Here is a 24,415-nt window from a genome sequence, read left to right as displayed (position 1 = left end):
TGTCAACTGCCTAGGAATCAATTTCCTCGATGGTACATTGTACAAACAATAATATAGTACGGGAGCCCTAGAACATTTTTTTTTATTACTAAGTATCATGCAAATTTTTTCAGTTGAGTTGAGTAGCTTCATTTTGGTAAGACAAACAACATTTTTATTTGCGAAAAATCTCGAAAGTGGTAGCTAACAGAAATAGAAAGGATTTCATACTTTGACTTGATGGTCCTAAAATATGGATTGTTCTATTTGTAGGACAAATTATATAACTATAATTAACCTATCAATATACAAAAAAATAGCTCGGTAGGGCTTCGTTATAGTTAACCAAGTTTTATTCTGTGATCAATAAAACTTGGTTAACTACTGAAAACGGAACCCTAACAAGCTGATTTTTTGTATACTGATAATATTATGGTAATAGTTATATAATTTAAGAGTAACATTGTCCTACAAATAGAACAATCCATATTTTAGGACCATCAAGTCAAAGTATGAAATCCTTTCTATTTCTGTTAGCTACCACTTTCGAGATTTTACACAGATAAAAATGTTGTTCATCTTTAATCAAAATGAAGCTACTCACAAAAACTTAGCTTGATAGTAATAAAAAAAAATTGTTCTAGGGCTCCCGTACTAATATAATCTAACAGTCAATTGGTATTCTTATAGTAATTGTCAAACCAACCTGTTGTGGTTGATCGCAAGGGCGTCGCCAAGCGGGGCAGCGGGCAGGAGGGTTCAGAACCGTTCTTATTGCAATCGTCATCGAGGCAAAGACTCCCAAAGGGTAACGCTTCATGCTCTCGACTGTACCAAGCTTTCCGATTTTTTATCCTCCAGGCTCCATACCTATTAATCCAAACATACAACAAACCAAACCATACAAACATATTATATACTATCATGGCTCAGTCGTGTGAAAATTAATATTTTAATACTCATTAAAATTAATACTTATTTTATACCTACTTAAGTAAAACAAAATATCATAAAAACGCTAGAAGCTTATATTTAGACCACAAGCACATCAAGTGCGAACTTAATAGTTATAGTTGGAGAAATAAGATTGGTATCATAAACCAATATTTGAAAATATTATTAGCCCGGTTCTATGTCTGAACTCTGAAATACTTAGGCCCAGTTGCGCCAATGCGAGTAAAAGTTAACCCTGTGTAAAATATCAACTTCTCTTTCATAAAAATAATAAATGGCATACTATTTAACCTAGGAAATACGAACCTTGCGATAACAATAATTACTCGAAAATTTAAAAAAATACTACAGCACATAGCTTAGTCATTTTACATACATAGGTATAAAATAAAAAAATTAAATAATGTTTTCTTTTCCATACTTATTTATTATGAAACGGACTTACAACTAGAAGTAACAGTACAAGCGGCAATGAATGGAAAAAGTTGCACCGAATAAGTAGTTGATAAATGAATCAATAAAAAATAAACTTTGTACAGTCATTTGAAGTTTATTTCGCCTACTATCACAGTCCAAAGCTTACTTCCGCACTCATATTTTATTGATGATTTAACTTCAATTTAATGCAGAGTTTCACCGATAATGGGGTACTTATACAGTGTGTTAGTGTAAACACCGTTATCCTTGAAACCATCAAATGAGCCAGTCAAAATGAACAACTTTTTCTATGAGAACAATGCTGGGAACTCAAAAAAAATTCGTCTTCATACCCATACAAATTGTCGATCCGAGCATCCGTAAGTTGTTCATTTTGACGGGCTCATTTGATGGTTTCAAGGACAACGGTGTTTACACTAACACACTGTATTTCAAAATCTTCATTTAATTACAGTTAACTAATTAGGTTCGGTTGCACCAGAGGCGTGGTTAAAGTTAAAGTTATGGTCAAAGTTATGGTTATAGTTAAGGCAAATTTAACTTTAACCTTAACTTTGACCACAGAATTTGACAGAAGACGTCGCTGGTCCGACAAGGCTTTATAAGAACGTGGGCGGGGGCGCCCCGTCCAACGCCCCAACCCCGCCCGTGGGGGGTTGGTAAAGGAGAATTGTCAAAAATGGCGTTTTTGTATGATGACAGCGTTACTTCCTTTTTAGGCCACGTTTATTTAAAGGCTTGTCGAGCTCTATGGTTATGGTTAAATATGGCGTCTTGATGGCGTCCATTTTTAACTTTAACCAAAGATTTGACATTTTGCATTGTAGTTAAAGTTATAGTTACAGTTATAGTTAAAGTAAGTTAGTGCAACCCACCCTAAATATTCGGTTCTGAGTGCGGCAGTTAATGTATGTTTTAATGTAATGATAGTTAGAAAATAGAAAAATGTACAACATCGGCGCTCAATCTTTTTTGTTTTATGGTTTCAAATAGGAAATACAATTTGTCATAGTTGTTTTGTTGCTTTACTATATAAATATCACTATTCATATTTTATTTTTAAGTATTATTGTCCTGCTAATCTTCAAAACTTTAATGCGTTTCATCTGTAGATAATACCATTACTTTTTTTTGTAGTAGATGACCCTTTTCACCTAAATTATAAAATAATATTATTTTATCGTATTATTCATAAAAATAAATGCAGCTTTTTAGGTTTTTAAAAATATTCTAGCTTGAAATAACGCCATCTAGTGAAACGTTCTTAAACTGGAATGCTTACAAGTAGCAATTTTTATTTTCAGTTCAGAATTTCGCCGCTGGAGGCGCTAAAGCCTGAACTGAATCAACATTGGCGTCAATGAAATAATGTTATTATGTAATATATTTTTAAGTTACAACTTTTAAATTATAATATATACAGTACAATACAAATAAAAGCATTTTAATTTTACAATTTAACAGAAAGTAACTGATATTTTTATTAACACAAAGATTCGAGAAACGTTAAAGAAGTTTTTGCCTAAAGTTTAAACAACCATTTTATGTGCTTATTTCAATAATAGAAAATGCAATATTTATTTCATAAGAGCAGGACGCTTATGCCAAATCTATATTTTTAATTTTATACAGCCAGTGCGACTAGATAATAATAATATAATCTTACGTCTTAACCAATGTTCTAAAGTAGAAAAAAATGCAGGTTACAATAATTTTGCATTCAATTTTTTTTTAATTTAAGTATAAAAAAACGTAATTATAACATCTTTATTTTGTTTCATAAAATAAATGCAGTTTTAGAGGAAAAAAAAACTTTTTAAACATGAATGTTATGCTATATGCACTCAGATACGGTTTTGCTAGATAGTTTTACTGCGAATCGAAGGAAATGACATATTTGACATATTTAATTCCATCGAGCCGGCTCGAAGCGAGCCTCAGAGCTGTCAGTTTTGCGGTTCACACGGTGGTTATTGCTCGAGTTGGAGTAAAACTATCGAGCAAAACCGTATGTGAGTACTTAGCATTAGGGCCGCGCCACACCGGAATGGCAGCGGCTTTCAGTGTCATAATATGATTTTAAACTTTATCTTCATTACTGTAATACTGTATAGTATCGCTTGAGAAATCGCAGCCGCCGGCGGCCGCTGACTGCTCAAGCGATACTATGTATTACAATAATGAAGATAAAAAAATCATATGACACTGACTGTGCTCGCCGCGCCGCCATTCCGCCATTCCGGTGTGGCGCGGCCCTTAGAGTCTGAAGGAGTTATTGGAATGTTACTTAGGCTCATTGCTTGAGTAATTCAAGCTTTATTATGACGTAAAGTCTCATACAAATTAATATCTACTTTTTGATTAAGTATCTAATTGTTGCGTTGTATTTTTTATTAATCTAAAGCGCACTTACACAGATCTTAGTTAAAGTTAGCCATGGTTTCAATGTCATAATAATTGGTCTTCTGTACAATTCTTCAAATTTATGAAATATTTACCTTGAAATACAACCCATGCTTAAGAGTTCGGGTGCCATCGCAGTTCTCATGTACAAACGTAATACCAAGATAATTTCCCATACGAGAATATTTACCATATTTAAGTTATTATTAAGCTTAAGATAGTAATTACCTAGGTTCCTGTACAAAGCTGCAAAATATTTACATACCAAAAATATGAGTGACTACAATATTTACACACTAAATTGTAATCGTTCAAATTTTTTGGTGCGTAAATATTTTGCAGTGAATCTTTGTGCAGGAATCTAAATAATTAGTATCATAAGCTGAATAATAACTCAAATATGGTAAATATTCTCGTATGGGAAAGATCTTAGTTTTACGTTTGTATGAGAATTGTGATGGCACCCAGACTCTTAACTTTTCAGATCTGTACAAATAAATCTAAGGAGACAAGTCTTCTATTACAATAATTATTTTTAAAATCCATTTCTACCAATCTTTTTTAATCATTTTACATTCTTTGAAGTTTGTCTTTGTTAGTTAATACGACATCACACGTTTTTTTTTTATAAATAAATTCTAGGAAATTATTGTTTATTGTGACTGGGGTTGACTGGACTGATCCCCATTTTTGAATTTTGTATCAATTAATTATTTTTTATCGCTTTCAACACTCAACTTACAGTAGGTACACAATTTTATCCTACTATAATAACTAATAAGTAATTATAATTAGAGTCGATAAATTTTGCACAGGAAAAGTGAGGAGCACAGGATAATAATTTATTATTATTACTAAACTATAAAACTTGTTATATTATTAGACATTGGTAAGACATGTTGTTTAGGATTATAACAAAATATATTACTTAATTAAGAAGGTTAAAGAGTAAAGATATAAGTAAGTAAATCCTTATTAAAATTATTTTCTTATTAGAATCCTAAGCTATATTATCTCATATTTAGCTTTGTCATTATATTTTACACAAGCGATATACTTAATGTATTTTTGTAAATATTTTTTTTATTTGAATTTGTGAATGTTTCATTAATCTTGTCTTATAAATTAGAGTTCTGTAGGCTTAATGCGAATTTGACCAACGCCACACCAAAGAGTGTTAATCTACTGTCAAAATATTAGCATTCCCTTTTGTTCATCAAAAAATAACAGTGACAACACAACTTTTAATCAATGGTAAACTTTAGCAGGTGTTGGTGAAACCGGGACTTTAAAACTAATTTAGTTACCGCCATTAACAAGTTATAAAATGGATTTGTTACTAGTGCTCGACCAATTTATCATATCCGATGGTCCTTCTTCAATATCTAACAGAAGATTATTTTTGGACTCATCCTTTCTATTATGGAATACAATATCTTCGTCATTCGCTTGTAAGTTCACATACGATAGAGACTGCTTCTTCTGTTCCAAATCAAATATCTCTAGGTCATCCTCATCATCTTCATCTGACTCCATTGTTAACGGTATTCTAGAAAGTTCAAGATTGTCCCTACCCTCTTCCGACTGCAGCACTCCGTATCTGAACTGGTTATTGTCATTATTGTTGTGTGTGTTGTTGGAATCATAGTTCTTTCCTTTCCGCCTGTAAATAATAAAGAAATTCTGTAAGATACTTATAATTATTATTATTTGTTAAAATATGTACATTTATTAATATTTCAGGCTGTAGGGTCTACAGGTTCAATAGGTATATACTAATATTACAAATGTGAAAGTGTGTTTGTCTGTCTGTCTGTTACCTCGTTACCAAACCACTAAATTGATTTTTCAGATATTTGGTATAGAGATACTTTCAATGCCGAGAAAGGATGAATGAAACTTTTCATCCCAGAATAAAGTACGGTTCCCGCACGATAAACGAATTTTGGCACAATGAAGTTCCGGCAACAATCTATTTTTTTTTAATTATGTAATTAGGGGCCGTCTATAGGCTATTCGCCCATATCCATTTTTTGCTATGTTTGTATATAGGTTTTTCGCACCATGGACAATTGAAATAATATTATTACTTAATTGTAATTGTAGTCCATCACGCCATATAGACTTTTTTTTACCTATACATAATATTATATTATAATTTCACAAACATCAATCCATCTCATCTTTATATTTTCACCTTGTACAACACTATTAGTATGATAACATCATGAAAAAAGAATAGGTTTTAAATTCATGGTTAGCCATATTTAGATATGCAAAGTTTGGGAATTTTGAAATAAAATAAAGTCTATCGCGAACTCAATGTAAACTAGTATCAAGGACAATAATAAATGATAGTGTAATCTATACTTAATATTATAAAGCGGAAGAGTTTGTTTGTTTGTTTGAATGCGCTAATCTCAGGAACTACTGGTCCGATTTGAAAAATTCTTTCAGTGTTAGATAGCCCATTTATCGAGGAAGGCTATAGGCTATATTTTATCACGCTAATACTAATAGGAGCGAAGAAATAGAGGAAAGTGTGGAAAAAACGGGTGAAAATTATTTGAAAGGGCTTATTTGAACGGGCTAATCTCAGGAAATACTGGTCCGATTTGAAAAATTCTTTCAGTGTTAGATAGCCTATTTATCAAGGAAGGCTATAGGCTATATTTTATTACGCTAAGTCTAACAGGAGCGAAGAAATAGAGGAAAGTGTGGAAAAAACGGAAGAAATTATTTGAAATGGCTTATTTGAAAGCGCTAATCTCAGGAACTACGGGTCCGATTTGAAAAATTATTTCAGTGTTAGATAGCCCATTTATCGAGAAAGGCTATAGGCTATATTTTATCACGATAAGACTGATAGGAGCGAAGAAATAGAGGAAAATGTGGAAAAAAACGGGGGAAATTATTTGAAAGGGCTTATCTCATGAACTACTGGAGCAATTTTTCTGTTATTTGGCACAGATAAGAAGTAGACCACGTGAAGGATCATAGGCTATTTTTTGTGGACTAATTTGTCTGTGAAATATCTAATTTACGCGGGTGAAGCTGCGTGGAACGTTATATTTCGCGTGGTCACGACATCACGCGTAAACGGCAGGACCCATTTCGTTGAAATTTGGTATTAAGATACTTTGGGGCCCGAAAAAGAACATAGGATACATTTTGTCCCGGAAAATGTACGGTTACTGCACTACTTATATACTTTTATGATTTGCGAGTAAACTATTCAATCTATTTTGATGGAATTTGGTATGGAGATACTTTGAGTCTCGGGAAAGGACAAGGAATACTAATTTTGTCCCGGAAAATGTACGGTTCCCGCACAATAAACTTTTATGATTATCGCCTAAACTATTCAATCTATTTTGATGAAATTTGGTATGGCAATACTTTCAGTCTCGGGAAAGGACAAGGGATACTTTTTATCCCAGAAAATAAGGTAAAAGCACTAATGGTAGACTCGGAACTAATAGATGACACTTGCGACAAAAATACCATAAAAATATGAATTAGTCTAATTTTTTCTCAGCACTATAAATTTTATAAGCTTCTCAAGCTATCTGTTGACGTGAAAAAATATATTAGGTACGCCTTCGGGAACAAAATTTTAAAACGGGATCAGTTTTCGTAAAAGATGTGACCGCGTCAACACGCGCTCGGCAGTTTCTTAGCAAATAGGTTAAGGTAGGCGAAATTTTGCACGTAAGTTTTGAATACATTTATTAGATTTTTTGTAATTTGTATTGATTTCATTGGATTAATTGTCATGTTGTATACTCACACAAATTAATGTTTATTTATGATTTTTATCCATTTTCCCTAACAATATACTTAATAATGGGTGTCTACTATTAGTTCTTGAAAATGTAAAAAACCTAATAGATGACATGGAACTCATATATCATCATTTTGCAATACATACTAAAGTTATTTTGTAGTTTATTCTACTGCAAATATCACCACTATTCTCTGAAAATATAATTCTATTAACAAACTAACAAATTAGAACTACTGTACCTAAAAATTTACATATTAGACCTTGTCTGATCTAAAAATCGATTGTTTTAGTTTTTTAGCACTAAAAAGAAGAATAAGGAGAGCTGAGAAAAGAAAGAAGAAAAAAGAAGAGGCAAGAGAAGCATGAAGACTAAAGACTGAAAATAAATTTGATAGGAAAAAATATATAAAAATAAAAATAAAAGGAAAGATAGTTTTAGCATGGAAGAAGAATGGATAGAATCTGGAGACAATGTGGATAATATTTCATATGCATGTAGTTACTATGATGAAGAAAATGAAATCTTTTGAAAAAACGGCAAATTAAGACCTAATAATAGGAAAAATGTTAAATGTAATGTAATGTTCTATGTCAACTATTAGTTCATATTGGTGTCTACTATTAGTGATGTTCGTTTTCTGTGATGTCATCTATTAGTTGTTATGACTAAGTTTACAAAAAGACCAATAATTTATTTTTTAATTGATTTGTCAGTGAATAATCATAATAGTTTTATTTTGTAAGAGTTACTGAAGACATGGAAGAAGTTATCAATCCTTTATTTTAATTAATATATATTTTACAACATTCAAATGTTCCATGTTTCCTTAAAGCGTCTGCCATTAGTGCTTTTACCTTATACGGTTCCTGCACAATAAATTTTTTATGATTCTCGCCTAAACTATTTAATCTATTTTGATGAAATTTGGCATGGAGATTGGAGATACTAATTTGAATCTGGGACAAGGAATGTTTTTTGTCCCGGAAAAATGTGCGGTTCCCACACAATATACTTTTTTGATTTGCGCGTAAACGACTCAACCGATGTACGGGAACAACTATAAACTAAAGTCCACGTGGACGAAGTCGCGGGCAACAGCTAGTAAGTCTATAAAACGCTATAAAAGTTATACTTTGAGTAATATAAACATTATTTTACTGTGCTACTATATTATTATGTAGAATTTTTTAAACATAGATGTACCATCAGAGGAATTGACTCATAACACCCACATTATAGTATTACCAGTTTAAATTAAGTCAATGAAAAGCAGTTACCTACAAGCTACAACTAAGTTTTGATTAAGTGGCAAAAGATTATGAATAGTTAAATTAGCAACTATTCTTAAATTAAAATTTAATAACACTTACCTGTAGAATACAAAATATGCCACAGCGAGCAACGCAAATCCACCAAAAACTATCAGTCCTCGTTTCACAACTCCGGGATTGTTCAGCGGTAAAATGTTGACTGAGTCTGTTGGTTTTGATGTTACGGTGTCTGATTTTATAGCACTCGGTGCTACTTGCCCTGTTGTGTTGGGGGAAGATTCTGAAACAAAACAATGATAATCATAAAACTCTTATGAAAATTCAGTAGGGCCTCCGTAAACCGGACTCCCACTTGTTTGGTGATCGCTGTAATCCGGCCGGCCATTGAGATTCGTGGGGGTGGCCGGCGAGTGTAGGTGCGGGCTGACATCAGTCAGTCGCCGTCAGTCTTATGTTTATCGCCTTTCGTGTAATACGTAAAACAGTGGCTAATCCGAAATGGGTTGTGTTTTTGCCTCTCCGGATTAACAAGGCCCTAATGCTTAGTAATTATAATATGCCTGAGTTTTTACAAGCAAGCATAAAAATTTATAGGGAAGTAATGTAAGCATGTATCAAATTATTTTCTTATAATAATTTTGTATGTATTATTAAATAAGATTACCTTTTACAGCTTCTGTAACATCATTTTTTGCTTCGCTGTTGGTTTCAGATTTCGTGGTAGAGTTGGTGATCCCAGGTGGTTGCACAATATCATTTTCCTGAGGCGCAGTCTTCGAATCATCGTTTTTTACAACCTGAATATCATTTAAACCTATCACACTACTGTTTGTTGGCAGTTTTATAGCTTCATGTTGTATCGTGTCTTCACTCGTCTTTATAGCTTGTCGTTTAACAGAGGAATGACGCCAGGAGGCCAAATCTTCTAGCTGCGTGTTTTTGTACTGAATTTCATAAGATTTCACACTTGCAAATAAAATTAGTAGGCAAATTTGAGCAAGTATATTCATTGTGTAGTCGGTTATAAGATCCCACTGGCAGTAATAGTGTTAAATTTTCATAGTTATTCAAATAATAACTAGGCAATAACATAGGTTTGTACACATAAACACAAAAACTGCTGAAACTTGATATGACTTATGCTATTTAGTTTATATTAAATTTCTAATTTACTCGAGAAACAACTTCACAGAATGACCTAAATTAGGAAATATTTGCAATACTCAATATCAATTTAACGCTGAATAATAATTTCCGATAAATAAAGTAAATTATTCACGTTTTACATCTCATTGACAATCCACAAATTATTGACAAATGACAATTGACATGCTGAGCATTTGACACAAAAAAAGTCATTTGACAGTGACACTTTTTTTTCTGAACACGGCTTTTGGCTTTTTAACTATTGCCAGTGTCATGTAAAATGGCGGGAAGCAAAATTTTCGTAATAACTTTACCCTCAACTATTTCTGTATTAAATAATCACTTTTCTTAGATCTGTGAATTCACTCTTTTTAGATAATATTTATAAGGCTTTCTGTATATGTGTTCTGCTTAGTTACTTCGGATCCAGGATACACGTTCATAATTTATGAAAACTCATCTGAATTCTAAGTTCACTACCGCTTCAGAATTTCTTAGAAGAAATCCATGCATATTATTATAGGTACCCACCTACAACAGCTGTATTTAATAATTAATATGCTTTAGGTTTAAATGAAGCAAGGCCAAAAATGAAATGTTTGTTGTCAAAAATGAAACCTATCTCTAAACTCCAAAGGCTCTTGAGGTCTGTTCTGTGACTTTCGTTCTATTATAATTTAAAATAGCACTTCTGCGTGAAAACATCAGCTGATTATTAAAAAATATATCCGCCTTGCCATCCGCCGGCTTATGCAGAATAATGGTGTCGCAAGCCTGTATGGCAGCCGGCCTGCGACACCTTTTACAATCCTGATTCCTGCATAAGTCGGCGGGCGGCACGGCGGACTGCAATGCAGGATAGTGAATGGGCTACTTTAGTTACCTACATAGTTCCAACATTCATTACAATTTACAACATTTAAATTTAATTAAGTTTAGTTCCAACTTCTGTTAAAAGATGGCGCTGTACGTTTTAACATAAAATAATATTCAACCTAACGCAGTACATTACGAAATTTAGAGTGCGATTCTGCGCGAGGCCAATCAGCGTTGGTCGCCCGCAGACGTGTGCCTTACGCTCTGGAGTTAAAGGTTTTTTTTTTTATTATTATTAATTTCTCATCCCCCCTAATGGTGTCAGGGCTTGTTGTTAACATTTAGGTTGTGTATGCAACATAACAATAAATTTACATTAAATATTAAATACATTACTTACATTCAATTATTAAACTTATAAAATTATTCCAATTATAATAACTAACGATTAATGATTAACAATTCAAATAAATAGCATTCTGATTAAAATAATTATAAATGTCAAAATTAAAAACAATAAAAATACAGCACAACATTTAACTACCCTATTATCACAGCTTAAGAATCACAATAACATACTCGAATTTCTCTTATTAGTATCACACACTATTCTCTTGCAAAAAGAGAGAAACAAATCCCTCTTTTTCCCCCTCAGGATGGCAGGCAGATTCTCACCCGTCACCGATGTGCCCAATCTTTGCTCAATATCATATCTATTGCTAGCAAAAATTGGACACTCGAATAACAGGTGAGGAACCGTCTCCTCAACTCCTGGCTGACACAGGCACGACGGATCCTCCTTCAACTTGAATCTGTACAAGTAGAAGGCGAATCCGCCGTGTCCAGTCAGAATCTGTGTGGTGTGGTGTGTGATGTTTATCTTTTTGACTATCTTGTATGCAGCAGCAGCGCTTGGGAAAAAGAGCTTCGTGACTCCGGCCGTCCCACCTACTTCGTATCTCCTGTCCTATTCCTCAATCGTATCCTCTCTCAAGATACGCTTGACGAATGAAACATTACACAGATCATGGTCAGGTTTCCTTCTCAATCCCAGCGCGGCCTCCTGGCTTCGTCAACCCTCTCATTCCCTCTTAACCCTGCGTGCGCCTTAATCCAAAACAGGAAGACCTCCCGCCTCTGCAAGGCAGCTTTTCGGAGGGCCGCCCTTGTTTGCACTGCCAGGGGATGAGGGGAACTAAGGGTGACAGCCTGGAGAGCCGATCTGGAATCGCTAAGGATACCGACCTTCGCCATTCCACTCTTGCAGGCTATACTTACTGCTCTTTGGAGCGCTAGAAGTTCGGCTTGGTAGACGGTGCAATACGGTGACAAAGCAAGCTTGACGGCTTCACCATACGGAGAATGCGGCTCCGACTCGATCCTCAATCTTGCTGCGATCCGTATAGATCCTATGGATGTGGCTGCTAACCACATCAGCATACGAGTCCTCATCTACCATCCCGAACCTCAGCTCTACCTGCTCTGCCGGATGTGGGTCCTCAATCGCAGAAGCCATTCGTTCCACCTCCCTGTCCCTCACTGCCGGGACACTCACACTCCCTTCTTGATCTCATAAAGTCTCGATGCTTCGAGTATTCTGAGATCAACAGCAGCGCAGAGCTGCTTTGCAGATCTTCAGGGCAAAACCCCGTTGAACGGAGTTGAGCCTTTTTTGGACCCCCATCTTTTCCACGCTGGGTGCCCACGCTGCCGATGCATACAAAATAGTTGGTTCTATGACCGCCGTATAAATAATCTTAACTACTTGGGGGTTAAGCCCCCAACTTACTCTAGCGGCCTTGGCAAGCTGCTTGTAGCGCGTGATTGCCTTTTGGCAAACGCTGCTAACGTGGGCGTTAAACGTCAAGCTTTTGTCAATGATGAGGCCCAGAATCTTTATATCATTGTAGAACTTGATTTCCACACTCCCCATTCTCAAGCGCGGTGTGTCGTATTTAAGTCGTCTAGTAGACAACAATGCACAAGTCTTTTGTGGTGCGAAGTTAAGCTTGTTAGCTATTCCCCATTTTTTTATTAGATCTAAGACCTGGTTTGCTTTTAACTCCACCTCTAAAGCCGAGTCTCCCTCAAAAACAAGCACGATGTCGTCGGCGAAGGCCTGACAAAACACACCCATCTCCTCTAGCATCCATAACAGGGGGTCCAACAAGAGGTTCCACAGAAGAGGACCACCTATGGATCCCTGCACGCACCCCTTGTCGGTCTCCCTGTTCACTTCTACTCCGGCATACCTAACATTCACACACCTTCCACTCAGGTAGCTGCTGATAACCCGCCTCAGGTTCCCCGGACACCCAACTTCAGCCAACCGAACCTTAATGGCCGGCCACCAAGCACTGTCAAAGGCCCCCTCTATGTCCAGCGATACCACAACAGAAATTTTCTTCTCCTCCCTCAGCTTTCTGATGTGGTTCACCAACCTATAGAGGGCGTCTTCGGTGCTCCTTTGGGGCATGAAGCCATACTGGTTGGGGCTCATTTTGGGCAACAGGTAGAACCTAAGTCGGGCGACCAGCATCTTCTCGAAGATTTTGCCGAGAACAGGAAGGAGGCCGATCGGTCGATAGGCTTTTGGTACCCGGTATGATTCCCTGCTCAGCTTTCTCAGCACCACCACTGTCGCCTGCTTCCACTTTTCGGGAAAGTAGCCGACAGTGAGGCACTTATTCAGCAGGGCAAGGAACCATTCCGGGTTACAATCTACAGCGTGCTGGCAGATGTCGGACGTGAGGCCGTCCGCCCCGGGGGCCTTTTTGGGGTTGAAGGACCCTACGGCTCTCTTCAAATCCTCCATGATGAAAGGAGGATCGTCCGGGCCCATCGGCGGTTCGTAGTCCAAGGACTCCTCACGCCGGCGCGTCCGTCGATGTTCCTCGCTTTCATCACTTTCCAGGTCCGCGGGGTAGAAGGTCTCAGCCAACAATTCTGCGGAGCTTCGGGCGTCGAGGGTCTCACTGCCCCTTGTTAGGGGCAGATCCTCCTCCCTCCCTCCAACTCTGTTCAGCACTCTGTAGATGCCCTCCCAGACCCCCTCCCTATCCTGTTTCCGGCAAAACCTCTTCCAACTCTCCACTTGAGCATCTTTCACTGCCTTTTCATACTTCTCTTTCGCTTCCAGGTACAGTCCAACCACGCGGTTTCTGCGATCAGGCGCTGCGTTTCGGATTCTGCGTCTCCTCGTAGCGACTGGAGTTAAGGTTGAATTTGTTATGTTCAATTTTGGTAAGTCGCTTAGATGCACTTCGACTGCGCTAGTAAGGTTGGGTTGCACCAGAGGCATGGTTAAAGTTAAAGTTATGGTTATAGTTAAGGCTAAATTTAACTTTAACTTTAACCTTAACTTTGACCGGAGATATTGACAGATGACAGCTGGTCCAAAAAGGTTATAAATAAACGTGGGCGGGGGCGCTGCTGGTAAAGGAGAACTGTCAAAAATTGCGTTTTTGTATGATGAGTGATGACAGCGTTAGTTCCTTTTTTTGCCACGTGCATTATCGAGCCTGCCACCTTGTCGAGCTCTATGGTTATGGTTAAATATGGCGTCTTGATGGCGTCCATTTTTAACTTTAACCAAAGATTTTAACATTTTGCATTGTAGTTAAAGTTATAGTTAAAGTTAGTTGGTGCAACCCAACCTAAGTATAGATTAACCATATTTTTTTTATGTCCGTGAAGTTTGAATAATTTAATTTGAAACAACCTTATAATTACTTTCAAAATCTTTAAAAAATATATATATATATGGCTGCTAAGGAGGAGGCCGAACACAGCAGGGAAAGGGAGGCGGTCGACCCCTCGAGACGGCTAAGGCGGAGACGTGTGCGACGCCAGCACAATGATCCACCCTAGCCGGGGTACTCGTGGTGGCGGCGTGGGGACGCCGTCATCAAATTCGAGACCCAGAGTGGGTCACGATGCACAAAACGCTCCCTGCATCGTGACATCAAACAAGCCCCAAGTGGGGCCTCTGTCAGCCTGCGGGGCGAGAAGCGCCCCCAAATGAGTGTGGTCTGACACAGGTCGGACGGCCACTGACGCAGTTGCGGTGGGTGTGTCGTGACTCGTGCCCGTGGCTTCATCTTGGGTGGCGAGAGGAGCGTCGCAGAGTTTTAGTGGGTAGGGTCGCGGCACAGACCATCTTCGCCGCGATGAGCCCCACATATCTGCAGCGGGAGTCCCCATCCCCTGCGTCGAATGCGTTAATGCATTTCCCTGCGTGAAAAAAAAAAAGGTGTATTACATTCACTGACCTCTATAATACACTGGACAGGCGATCGCTATCAATAAAATGTTCCTATTTGAAAGTCGCCATATTGGCGCTGATTGCTATGTGAAAGTAGTGGTGAGTGTACTTGGAACTACTATTTTGCAAATGGCGGTTGTAATTTTCTGTGTAATTAGTTCACAGTAGGCACAAAAAATAGCTGTCATTTTGTACGGCACAGCCTGTCCAGTGTATTATAGAGGTCAGTGATTACATTGCAGTCGAAAACATAAATTACACGAATAATCATGCAAGTGACATTACTGATTAGAGCTTGACCTACTCTAGTAAGATAGATTGCGTTTTGCTTGGTTATAAAAAAACCTTTGGAGGTAATTACATTTTGTTGAAATAGCAGGATAGGCAAAAAATAGCTTTCATTTAAGATATAAAAAGTCTTTGATGCTTTTCTTTAACGGATTTATTAACAATTAAATATGTTACATTAACAAATTTAAACGTGGTAGAACCATGCCCGAATGGGCCGGCTTGACCGGAGAAATACCACATTATAAATAATTGTGTTGGCATTTACAGTTAATTACAAAAGCTCATGTTTCCAAGTAAGCATGAACTTTAACCAGACGAATAATAAAAACTAAGGAAACGTAACTCCCATACTTAACCGTTTTGAATTTGGTTCTTTTTCACACACTAAAATACTACTAATAATAAAAACTAAGGAAGAGTACCTAACTGTGTCAAAAAATTAGTTCTGATTCTACAAAATGTGACCTTCCGTAGTTTTTTAATTATTCGTAGCTTTAACCTAAATATTTTGTACAAGAGGGCCTATAAGTATGGCTTTTTGTCTCTCTTTTACTTCATTAAGTTTGAACCCAAGACTCTGAAATCAGGATCTTTATGCAGGTGGGCCTTATCTATTAAATAAAACGAACAATTTACTTAATAATTATCAGATTTATTCAAATAGACATTTATAATATTATTATTCTATATAATTTAATGTAGAGTTTCCAAACTTTGAAATTTTTGGTATATTGTATCTATTTAACATTGAGTATTCAATTTTACAATCGATTAAATCTAATACAATCATTCGTATATTATTTTCCAAACATTTAGGTACACGTAAATATCATCTACAAAATTGAAAATTGAATTTAGAAATAGTATAGTTATATCAAAGTACTTACAATTAGTATATTTTACAATCGGCAGTGACAATACAAGCCAAACGTATCCTTTCTGTGCTGCTTTCACCGTTAGCGTAAACGAGACATCGAATAATCGAATAATTTCCTTGTTAAATCACCATTAACAGTACAATAAATATTAAAACAGCCAAAACGCCAAACTAACGTCGGATCACCACACACTGGTACTACGGAAACCTTATTATAAAATTAATAAATATATTATAAATAATTTCATATAAGCTATTTATACAAACTCGTAACGTAGAAATGATATAGCGCTCGAGACGCGTTACCCTTTGTTATGTAGGTTACGACTACATAAAAAAATCAGCCTATAAAAATAGATTGCACAAAGTTCATTACGAAAATATTCGTGAAATTTCAATGCAAAACAATCGACCCAATCGATACAGAAATATTCGTCGAGAAAACTTTGTTGGAACGGTAAAGTGGGTAATAAGAAGAGAAGAAGAGATTTTCACCTATTTTCACTTATTTAACAAAAACTCGATCCGTCTTGGGTTACTCTATACACGGGTTGAACTAATACAACGCTTTTTTTCTACCAAAAATCCTTACCGTAGAAGATATTATAGTTTTTAATATCTACCTACCTATGTACGTACTTTATACCATTAACACCCATATAAACTCCAACTCTATCTCCTGCTGATTTCGAGTATTAAATAAGTGAAACCTTATTAAAAATTCTACAAAATTCCAGAAAATTTCAGCATGCATCAATATAGACTTTAAGAATGTGTCGGTACAATAAAACGTGTAGTGGCCCCATAAAATAAATTTCGTCCGTACCAAGCAGTCGACTGCGCCTTAACACATCGATCTTCATAACTTTAAGTACATTCAATAAGATATTTCGACACGTCTATAATATATCTATAATAAGTAGAATAACCTACTCTATAATACGTCGACATAGTAAATCTTTCAAATTTTATATAGCGTTTAAAACATCTAAATCGGTATAGCTACGAACGACTATGACAATCGATCCACGGATTTTGATATAGTAAATTAAGGCATTCGAAACGTACTATTACTTCAATTTGTGTATTCGACCAAAGGAATATTGTCTCGAATTCTAAGCTCTACGAATGGCACTCAAATTCTAATTTCTAAACAAAGGAGGGAATTTTCACAACAGGTTTTCGGGTACCCAATTGGCGACAAAATCAACTGTGAGCAATATTAATACGTATTCGTCAGTCTTCTGAAAACCTAACTGTAATGAGAGTGCTATGGAATGTCAAAACTGCTGATGTTTTCCATTGCGCTGCAGTACGTTGCTAACGATAAGTGTACGTAAAAGAACATTCGGAATCGACCCATACCTATTATCTACTACCTAAAGTTGATCTATCCATGCGATAAAGTATCCCTTCTAACTATAAATTGCTGCCCAAGATGAGGACGAAATTGCTAATTCCCTAAAGGGATGATGTTGGACTGATAGTTTCAATCGTTGGTATACAATATGTGTATTCACTCCAGACGCGCCTTGTAGCTGGTCTTCCAGATCTCAGCCAGGGTGACGGCGGAGTGGAAGCGGTGGAAGATGCACAGGGGCAGGGTGAACCGTTGTACCAAGGACCAGGCTACGAATCCGTAGAAATCTAGTTGAACCTGGAAATTTTGAAAGTTGAAGTTAGTGATTTTTGACTTTATCTCTTTTTAAACTTATCTTATTGACAGGAGGAAAACTTAAAAAGGAAAAACCATCCTATAAGTATAACAATACCAAACTTATCAGCCTACAATATAACAGAAAGAATCATAACAACATTGACCACAAAATGCCTACACCAGGAATTTTTGCTATCAAGAAACTATAAACTCTGCTACAAAGACAAAATATCTTACCGGGTTGGCCAGAACCTTCTGCGCCTCGAAGGTGTAGATGAGCCACATAGTGACGTTGCAGATGAGCAGGAAGGTGACGGCCTGGCGGGCGGGCTTGCTGCGCTCCTGCTCTGGGAGGTGGACACGACGACGGGACACATCCGCGATGAACAACAGCTGCAGGATTACCTGGAAACCGAGAAAATCCCATTTAATCCAAAGTAATAGAAAGAATCTAGAGGTTTAATGATAGGCAACTAGATAAGCACATTTCGGATGCTCTACATATTTTTAATGATGATGATGACTTGACGTCGATACTAAAAATGTATTACATTGAAAATAAGCATTGAAATAATGTAAAAAAAAATATCAACAATTCCAGAATGAATACCAACACTATTAAATACAATACATGTAGACCTCAATGTATTATCTGAAACGATACTAACTTGAAGCACACTCAGACATCCAGTGATCATGACCAGTAAGTTAGGCTCGTGAGTGAAGGCTCCCATCCCTCCAGCAATGACGCTGAACACAGCATAGATAAAGAGGCCGAAAGCGGAGACGCGAAGCAGAATGTCGTTCAAGTCCGATTGTTCTTCAGAGCGGAACTTCAGCGATTGCACCCTGTGGAGAGGTTCGGTGTAGGAGGGGGGAACTGAACTCCATTTCATCTTTCTACCACTACACATTAGAATGGAACCAACAAATGGTTAACATATAACAGATATGAAGGTGGTGAGGTTTAAACAATAAGTGGTGATTAGTTCACAAGGGCAAGCACAAAAATGCTCGAAATAATATTCGGAGTGATACAAGGATTATGTGGGTAATGTGTAGGATTTTGGTAGGGTAAAAAAAACAAAAACCAACATAAATATCAAGGTGAACGTAAACACAAAACTAAAGAACTAAACAAAACGGTTAGCAAAAATAGAATAACTAATATCTACTAATGATGGAATAAATCAAATCCGAATAACAACTACATAAGGTCAGACACGAGAGTGTATAGTTTATTTACATTAAAAATTAGAATTAAAAATTCTATAATACAAAGGTTCTTACCGTATAAATCCAATCAGAATTGCAAAAATGGATAGCACCATGAGAGCGCAATGCGAGACGTCAGCCAGATAGATTGAGAGCCGTTTTAATTCCTGGTGTCTTATCAGTACGAAGAATAGGATCAGACAGATGAGTGAGGCGACGAGAAGTAAGAGTCCACAGAAAAGTCCTTTAGCTGCACCCGCGCAGTCCACTCGGTTTCCACGCTGCGCCGCCGCTAGTGCCGCTGCCCTGCGGGACAGAACAGCCTCCAGACGTCTTTCCAGATCTTCGTCATTGGCCACGCTGCAACCAAACGCGTACGTACGCGTCAATAAGGTTAGCGTGGGGATGCATGATGTGCTTTAATGAATGTTGAAATCTAATGGGGTCGTTAATTTGGTTCATGCTTCAATGATTAGGTCAAGTCAAAACATTTTAGTTTATAAGAATTCTACAGATTATTGTTAACAAGATGTTAAACAAATTGTTTAATTTCTACTTTTTAACGATATTCTACTATGCGTTGGTTGCAATCGAAGGATGCGTAGTAATATCGTAATGAAACATGTTATCTTACCTGGGGTATCGTCCAATGTGCTTCCACATAACGTAGATAACCGCAGCTCCGATTAGGGAGTATTCGATGATGAACGGATACAAGTAAGGTGCCGAGTCGGTGACGATAGTGCCCATTATAGGATTACGGCCACAGACAGTCGTGTTATCAATATTCGCAATCAGCGCAGCCGGGTTCAAAGCATCAAATGATTCAAAGAGTTCGGTAGAGTTGTTCGCTGAAATAAAAATATATATTCGATAAATAAATAATATTCGTACACGTCTACAAAATAAACTATACTATGTGACAAAATATATCTAGTAAAACTTAGCTTACATGCTTAAAAATAACAAATAACTCAGAAGGAGACAGTGCACCTAGACCTACAAATTAAAGGAAAACTGAAAGAAGACGCAAATAAAAAGTGCAGCGGCAGAATACCAAGACTGATGACGACACTCCATCGACAAACCTGGTGAATGTGGCGGTTCATCGACACGGTATGTATCAATACTGTTGCCCCAATCGTCTTTTACAGAAACATAAGATCCAGATGGGGTAGATGATGCCAAAGTCGACATCGTGCTTATAATGGGTTTCATGGTAGTGGAATAAAGCCACTGGAATACTTCCAACATGGCCGTCTGAGTTTGGGTTCCCTTCTCAGCTTCGGCCGTCATCGGTGCAACAGTAGTGGTAGTCGTGAAAGGATTATCGTTAGGCCACGAATCTTTAAATTCACGACCGTAAACCATCCCCGTATCATACCCTATAGTACTTTTGATTGCGTCTAAGAATTTTGATTTTTGAGCGAAACCACCACCACTATTATAATACGAGGCAGTAGTAGTAGTAGTAGATGCTGAAATGTTATTGACATTAAAATTTAAACATGCAATGAATAGCTAAATGATTAGTATCGACGATTAGATAAAACATTAAAGATTCTAAAACACACAGATGAAATGTCATTTGTAATTACCTGTCGTAGTAGGTGCCGATATGGTAGTAGTAACTGCGTTGACGATTTGCTCACCAGCAGCTTTTACGGCTGTAGCAGCAGTAGAGCCCATCGTTGTTGCTGCTGTTGAAGCTGCACCAAAAACTTTGCCGGAATGTCTCAAGGTATGTTTTCGGATGACTCCTGTAAGAACATAATTTTTTTATTAAACACACCGCCACGTGTGCACGAGAAGAAAAATGGACACAAATTCTTACTTCCAAGCACTCCCTCACCAGGCACTCCTTGGGGATTTCTCACATGGAAATCTGTGATCTCTTTAAGAGACTCCAGTACCAGAGTACGTATCCATACACAAATGTTGGTGGCCACAACGTGCATTAATCCGAAACGAGCGATCACCTTGAATCTATGAATGTTCAACTGAAAAGAAAATAAAAATGATCAGTATTTTATTCATTTTGAGAAAAAATAAATTGAATGCTAATAAGCTCACCCTTGAATTCATGAATATAAAGTACATCTGCATGAAAGTGAACACCATTTGGAGCACTGGATTCACGCCTTTCAAAATCAAATAGCAGGGCGAGTCAAGTGGCAATTCAAAGAATGTTCCGAACTCGAGTCCATTGTATATCATCGTGCCGAGGCCAAAGGCTGCAAAGACGAAAATTCTTAAGTATTTGTTTAAGTGATGCATTGTTCACATCTGTTGCTGGTTCGATACTCAGTTTATATAATACAAGAGAATTGAATGCATGATATAATGTAGGTATCTCCATGGATTGGTAATTTACTTGGTGTGGTATCTAGAAAAATATGGCGTAATAAAGTTTCGGTCAAACTATTCCTTACCAATAGCTCCAATTCTCAAAAAGAAGCTGCCATGGCTATGGTCGTTTTGCGAAGTTTTTCGTCGACGATTCGGTCTGGCGACAGGGCCGGCTTCCAATTCCACCACATCTTGTTGCTAGCAAAACATATAGATGTTTTAGTCGCAAACTTTTCATAAATTGTAGCAGGCAAAAACAATAACCAAACACAGAGTGGATCGACCTTAATTTGCAATCTTTCATTATTTTTGTTGGTGTTGAGAAATTAATTAATAGGTACAGGATTGAATTTTTTCATTGCACTGCATATTACTTCGAAGTAGTGATTTAGATTGAAATAGGTACTTTATTAATTAGAAATACAGCAGGTCATAAGGTAGGTTTATGAGCGTGCGAAATTTCCTACGATAGGGGTTTCAATATTTGATACGTGTTCAAGATTTGATGTTAACGAATTTTTACATCCGCATGTGGTTCTAAAAGCAACGTTTACAGCACAACTAAAAGCATCTAATGATGAGATGATAACTAAAACAGCACATCCAAAGCTATCAACATAATCAGAACAAGCAGGATCGTAACCTCACCTGCTCGGAGGCATATAATTGCGCCATTTGCATTTGTAATTGCTGTTGACGAACTTTATCACGCATCTTACGGGGGTACACCTCCTGCCCAAATGATACGGAAAACAAAATAGTAGGCAGCATAAACAAAAAAGGGAATCATGCGCCAGATACGTCCTAGAAGCACTTAGTGTCCTTCGTGAAAGCTATAAATTTGCTAGTGCTAAACGTAAAAATCACATTAAAATTGTATGTGAATCGTGTTAACACACAGTAACGAAAACAAAACGGGATGATATTATAAACAAATGTTCTGGATGTGCTGATGATCAAAATATAAATAATGCGTAAAAATGTACCTGGAATTGACTTTGCTTCTTATTATCTTTGGCTGCTTTATCTTTGTCGGATTCCTTTCCTTCTTTATCCTTGGATTTTCCATCTTTCTTATCTTTCTTGCCATCTTTGTCCTTTGCGTTTTTACCTTCTTTATCTTTGGTTTTCTTTTCTTTTTCTTTCTTCTGCTTCTTTTCCTTCGGTGGGGGTTTCGGTTTAGGCGGACTTCCACTGCAGCATGCGCTTTCTGGATGTTTGAATCACTCGTTATAGCTAAAGATTTCAATCAAATAAGATAACATACCTCATAATATTATGAGAAATACATACCTTGTAGAAGGAAGCAGAACACGTACAGGAGGAAGAGAATACTCATTCCATAGAGGTAAGTGAAGAAGCCTTCGTAGTAGTACAGGGGTAGATTGTGGGTGATGACGTCACTGATGACGTATGCGAGACACACGACCACCAGCAGCTTGGCGTAGATGAAACTTGAGATGATGAAGAGTGATGTTCTGTGGAAGAAGAAATTGAAACATCAGAATTTGATAATAATAGTTGTCACGATGAAAATAAATGTAAACTAGCTAACTCTAAACTTAAACTGAATTAGAGACTCAAATTGCAATCGTATGTTCAGATTGAAAGATTTTTATTTGCGCGAATTTATGCTGAAACAAAAAGGAGCATTTCCTTTTTACAGTCTACTACTATGTACCGTACAAAGTATATAATGCTTCGGGTTATAAAGCTCCTTCATGCAAGGCGTATTGAAAGTGCGAGCTTATAAAGGCAGCTTTTACCCATCAGCTCGAGTGAAATGAAAGCTTTTTTATGTTTCAGACCTTATATTTGCATGTCTGCTCGAAATATTTAGATGCTTAATATTAAATTCGTTAAAACTAGACTGAACATTTTCTCAATGATTTTATTTTAATTAAAGCGTTAAATTTTTTATAAGTATTTTTATTTTTTAGGTAACATCAGCCACTTTTATTTTTACCACTCCTATTTGAAACACGTTTTTGAAGGTAGTAATTAATAGCTATAGAAACCAATAAGGAGGCTCAATTATTAAAACAAGTAACATCGAAATCCTTTTCATTAAAACTACCTCAATGACGAAAGCTCGTGTAACTCAGAAGCGTGTTTTATAAATATTAATTTTTACGTTACAAGTGGCCATGGCGGGTCACGGAAAGAGAAATTAAAATGTTTTAATTTCAAATATGTAAAAAGGGAAAATTTATGTCAATGACGCTGAGGACGACGTAAAAACGTAACCTTAAAGTAGTAAAGAAGAGAGACTTGAGAGTTAGGTTGGGTTGCACCAACTATCTTTAACTTTAACTACAGTGTAAAATTGCAGATCTTTGGTTGAAGTTAAGAAGAGTCCACACCGCCGTTTTTCCATACAAACGTTGTCCCCTGTTTCCTCCCTGGATAATGCCGGTAGATTTATATTTTTTTTTCCTGAATATCTATGGCCACTAATACAATGTCCCTATGTTTTCTTTTTTTTCATAATTTTGTTAATAAAAAAGATATGAACGTTCAAAAACCCAAAAAAATGGCCAGATTTTCCTCTGTGTTCAAACACCCAGAAAGAAATACTGGATAGAATATACAAAAAAACTAAAACATAGGAACACAGCTCAATCCTTGCTTTAATTCTTAATGAAAAAAGTACTGAAATCGGTTAAGTTTTGGAGAAGGAATCAGCGGACAACGAATCGAAGATTTTCTGTTCTTTTATTAGAACTTTTGTCGTGTTGTCTCTATCGCGCTCTGCGGGAGACTTGAGATTGTTGAGACAGCAATAGATTTTAAAATACCTATTTTCAATTTCTCTCGCCCCTGGTGTATCCTCTTAAATATGGCGTCCACGGACCGCTTATAACCGCTAATACGTATATCTAAATTTTTCGTGAAAATTTACTATGTTTCACAGTGTTATATTTTTCCTGACGATTTTTACGGATAATATTTTTTTTATACTGTCAA

The 24,415-nt window shown here is 36.7% G+C and overlaps 3 protein-coding genes across 10 annotated transcripts in view; all 3 read right to left on the bottom strand.

The window, feature by feature from the left end:
- Positions 1–3,581: 3,581 nt before the first annotated feature.
- LOC121728542 lies at positions 3,582–10,093 on the bottom strand. 2 transcript variants are annotated; one of them, XR_006035830.1, is made up of 4 exons: positions 9,498–10,093; positions 8,933–9,113; positions 4,245–5,437; positions 3,582–3,887 (listed from the first exon to the last, which is right to left on the bottom strand). XR_006035830.1 is itself a non-coding variant. In XM_042116708.1 (3 exons), exons 1-3 carry the CDS (start codon positions 9,841–9,843, stop codon positions 5,095–5,097), a joined length of 870 nt encoding a protein of 289 aa, XP_041972642.1. In that variant the 5' UTR covers positions 9,844–10,093; the 3' UTR covers positions 4,199–5,094. The 2 variants fall into 2 exon arrangements, 1 of the variants encoding a protein (XP_041972642.1); XM_042116708.1 differs by lacking the exon at positions 3,582–3,887 and having other exon boundaries at positions 4,199–5,437.
- A 6,996-nt stretch (positions 10,094–17,089) lies between these two features.
- Positions 17,090–24,415, bottom strand: part of LOC121728541 (proton channel OtopLc-like) — a 69,954-nt gene continuing 62,628 nt past the window's right edge. For 3 of the 7 annotated variants that reach the window (XM_042116700.1, XM_042116707.1, XM_042116706.1), the window contains 12 exons: positions 22,742–22,926; positions 22,435–22,658; positions 22,097–22,180; positions 21,532–21,646; positions 21,173–21,333; positions 20,934–21,099; positions 20,698–20,859; positions 19,734–19,950; positions 19,175–19,459; positions 18,553–18,790; positions 18,122–18,289; positions 17,090–17,884 (listed from right to left, as the gene is read on the bottom strand). In XM_042116700.1, the coding sequence (XP_041972634.1) occupies positions 17,744–17,884; positions 18,122–18,289; positions 18,553–18,790; positions 19,175–19,459; positions 19,734–19,950; positions 20,698–20,859; positions 20,934–21,099; positions 21,173–21,333; positions 21,532–21,646; positions 22,097–22,180; positions 22,435–22,658; positions 22,742–22,926 (2,146 nt within the window). In that variant the 3' untranslated portion in view covers positions 17,090–17,743. The remainder of the gene's footprint in view (positions 17,885–18,121; positions 18,290–18,552; positions 18,791–19,174; positions 19,460–19,733; positions 19,951–20,697; positions 20,860–20,933; positions 21,100–21,172; positions 21,334–21,531; positions 21,647–22,096; positions 22,181–22,434; positions 22,659–22,741; positions 22,927–24,415) is intronic. The other 4 variants (XM_042116703.1, XM_042116702.1, XM_042116701.1 and 1 more) reach the window with 4 other exon arrangements.
- LOC121728544 lies at positions 19,998–20,658 on the bottom strand. Its single transcript, XM_042116709.1, has 2 exons — positions 20,188–20,658; positions 19,998–20,098 (listed from the first exon to the last, which is right to left on the bottom strand). Exons 1-2 carry the CDS (start codon positions 20,468–20,470, stop codon positions 20,043–20,045), a joined length of 339 nt encoding a protein of 112 aa, XP_041972643.1. The 5' UTR covers positions 20,471–20,658; the 3' UTR covers positions 19,998–20,042.

Source organism: Aricia agestis, chromosome 7 (genome assembly GCF_905147365.1).
Source record: "Aricia agestis chromosome 7, ilAriAges1.1, whole genome shotgun sequence".
Classification (NCBI taxonomy): Eukaryota; Metazoa; Arthropoda; class Insecta; order Lepidoptera; family Lycaenidae; genus Aricia; species Aricia agestis.
This window is presented reverse-complemented; position numbering and strand designations above follow the sequence as displayed.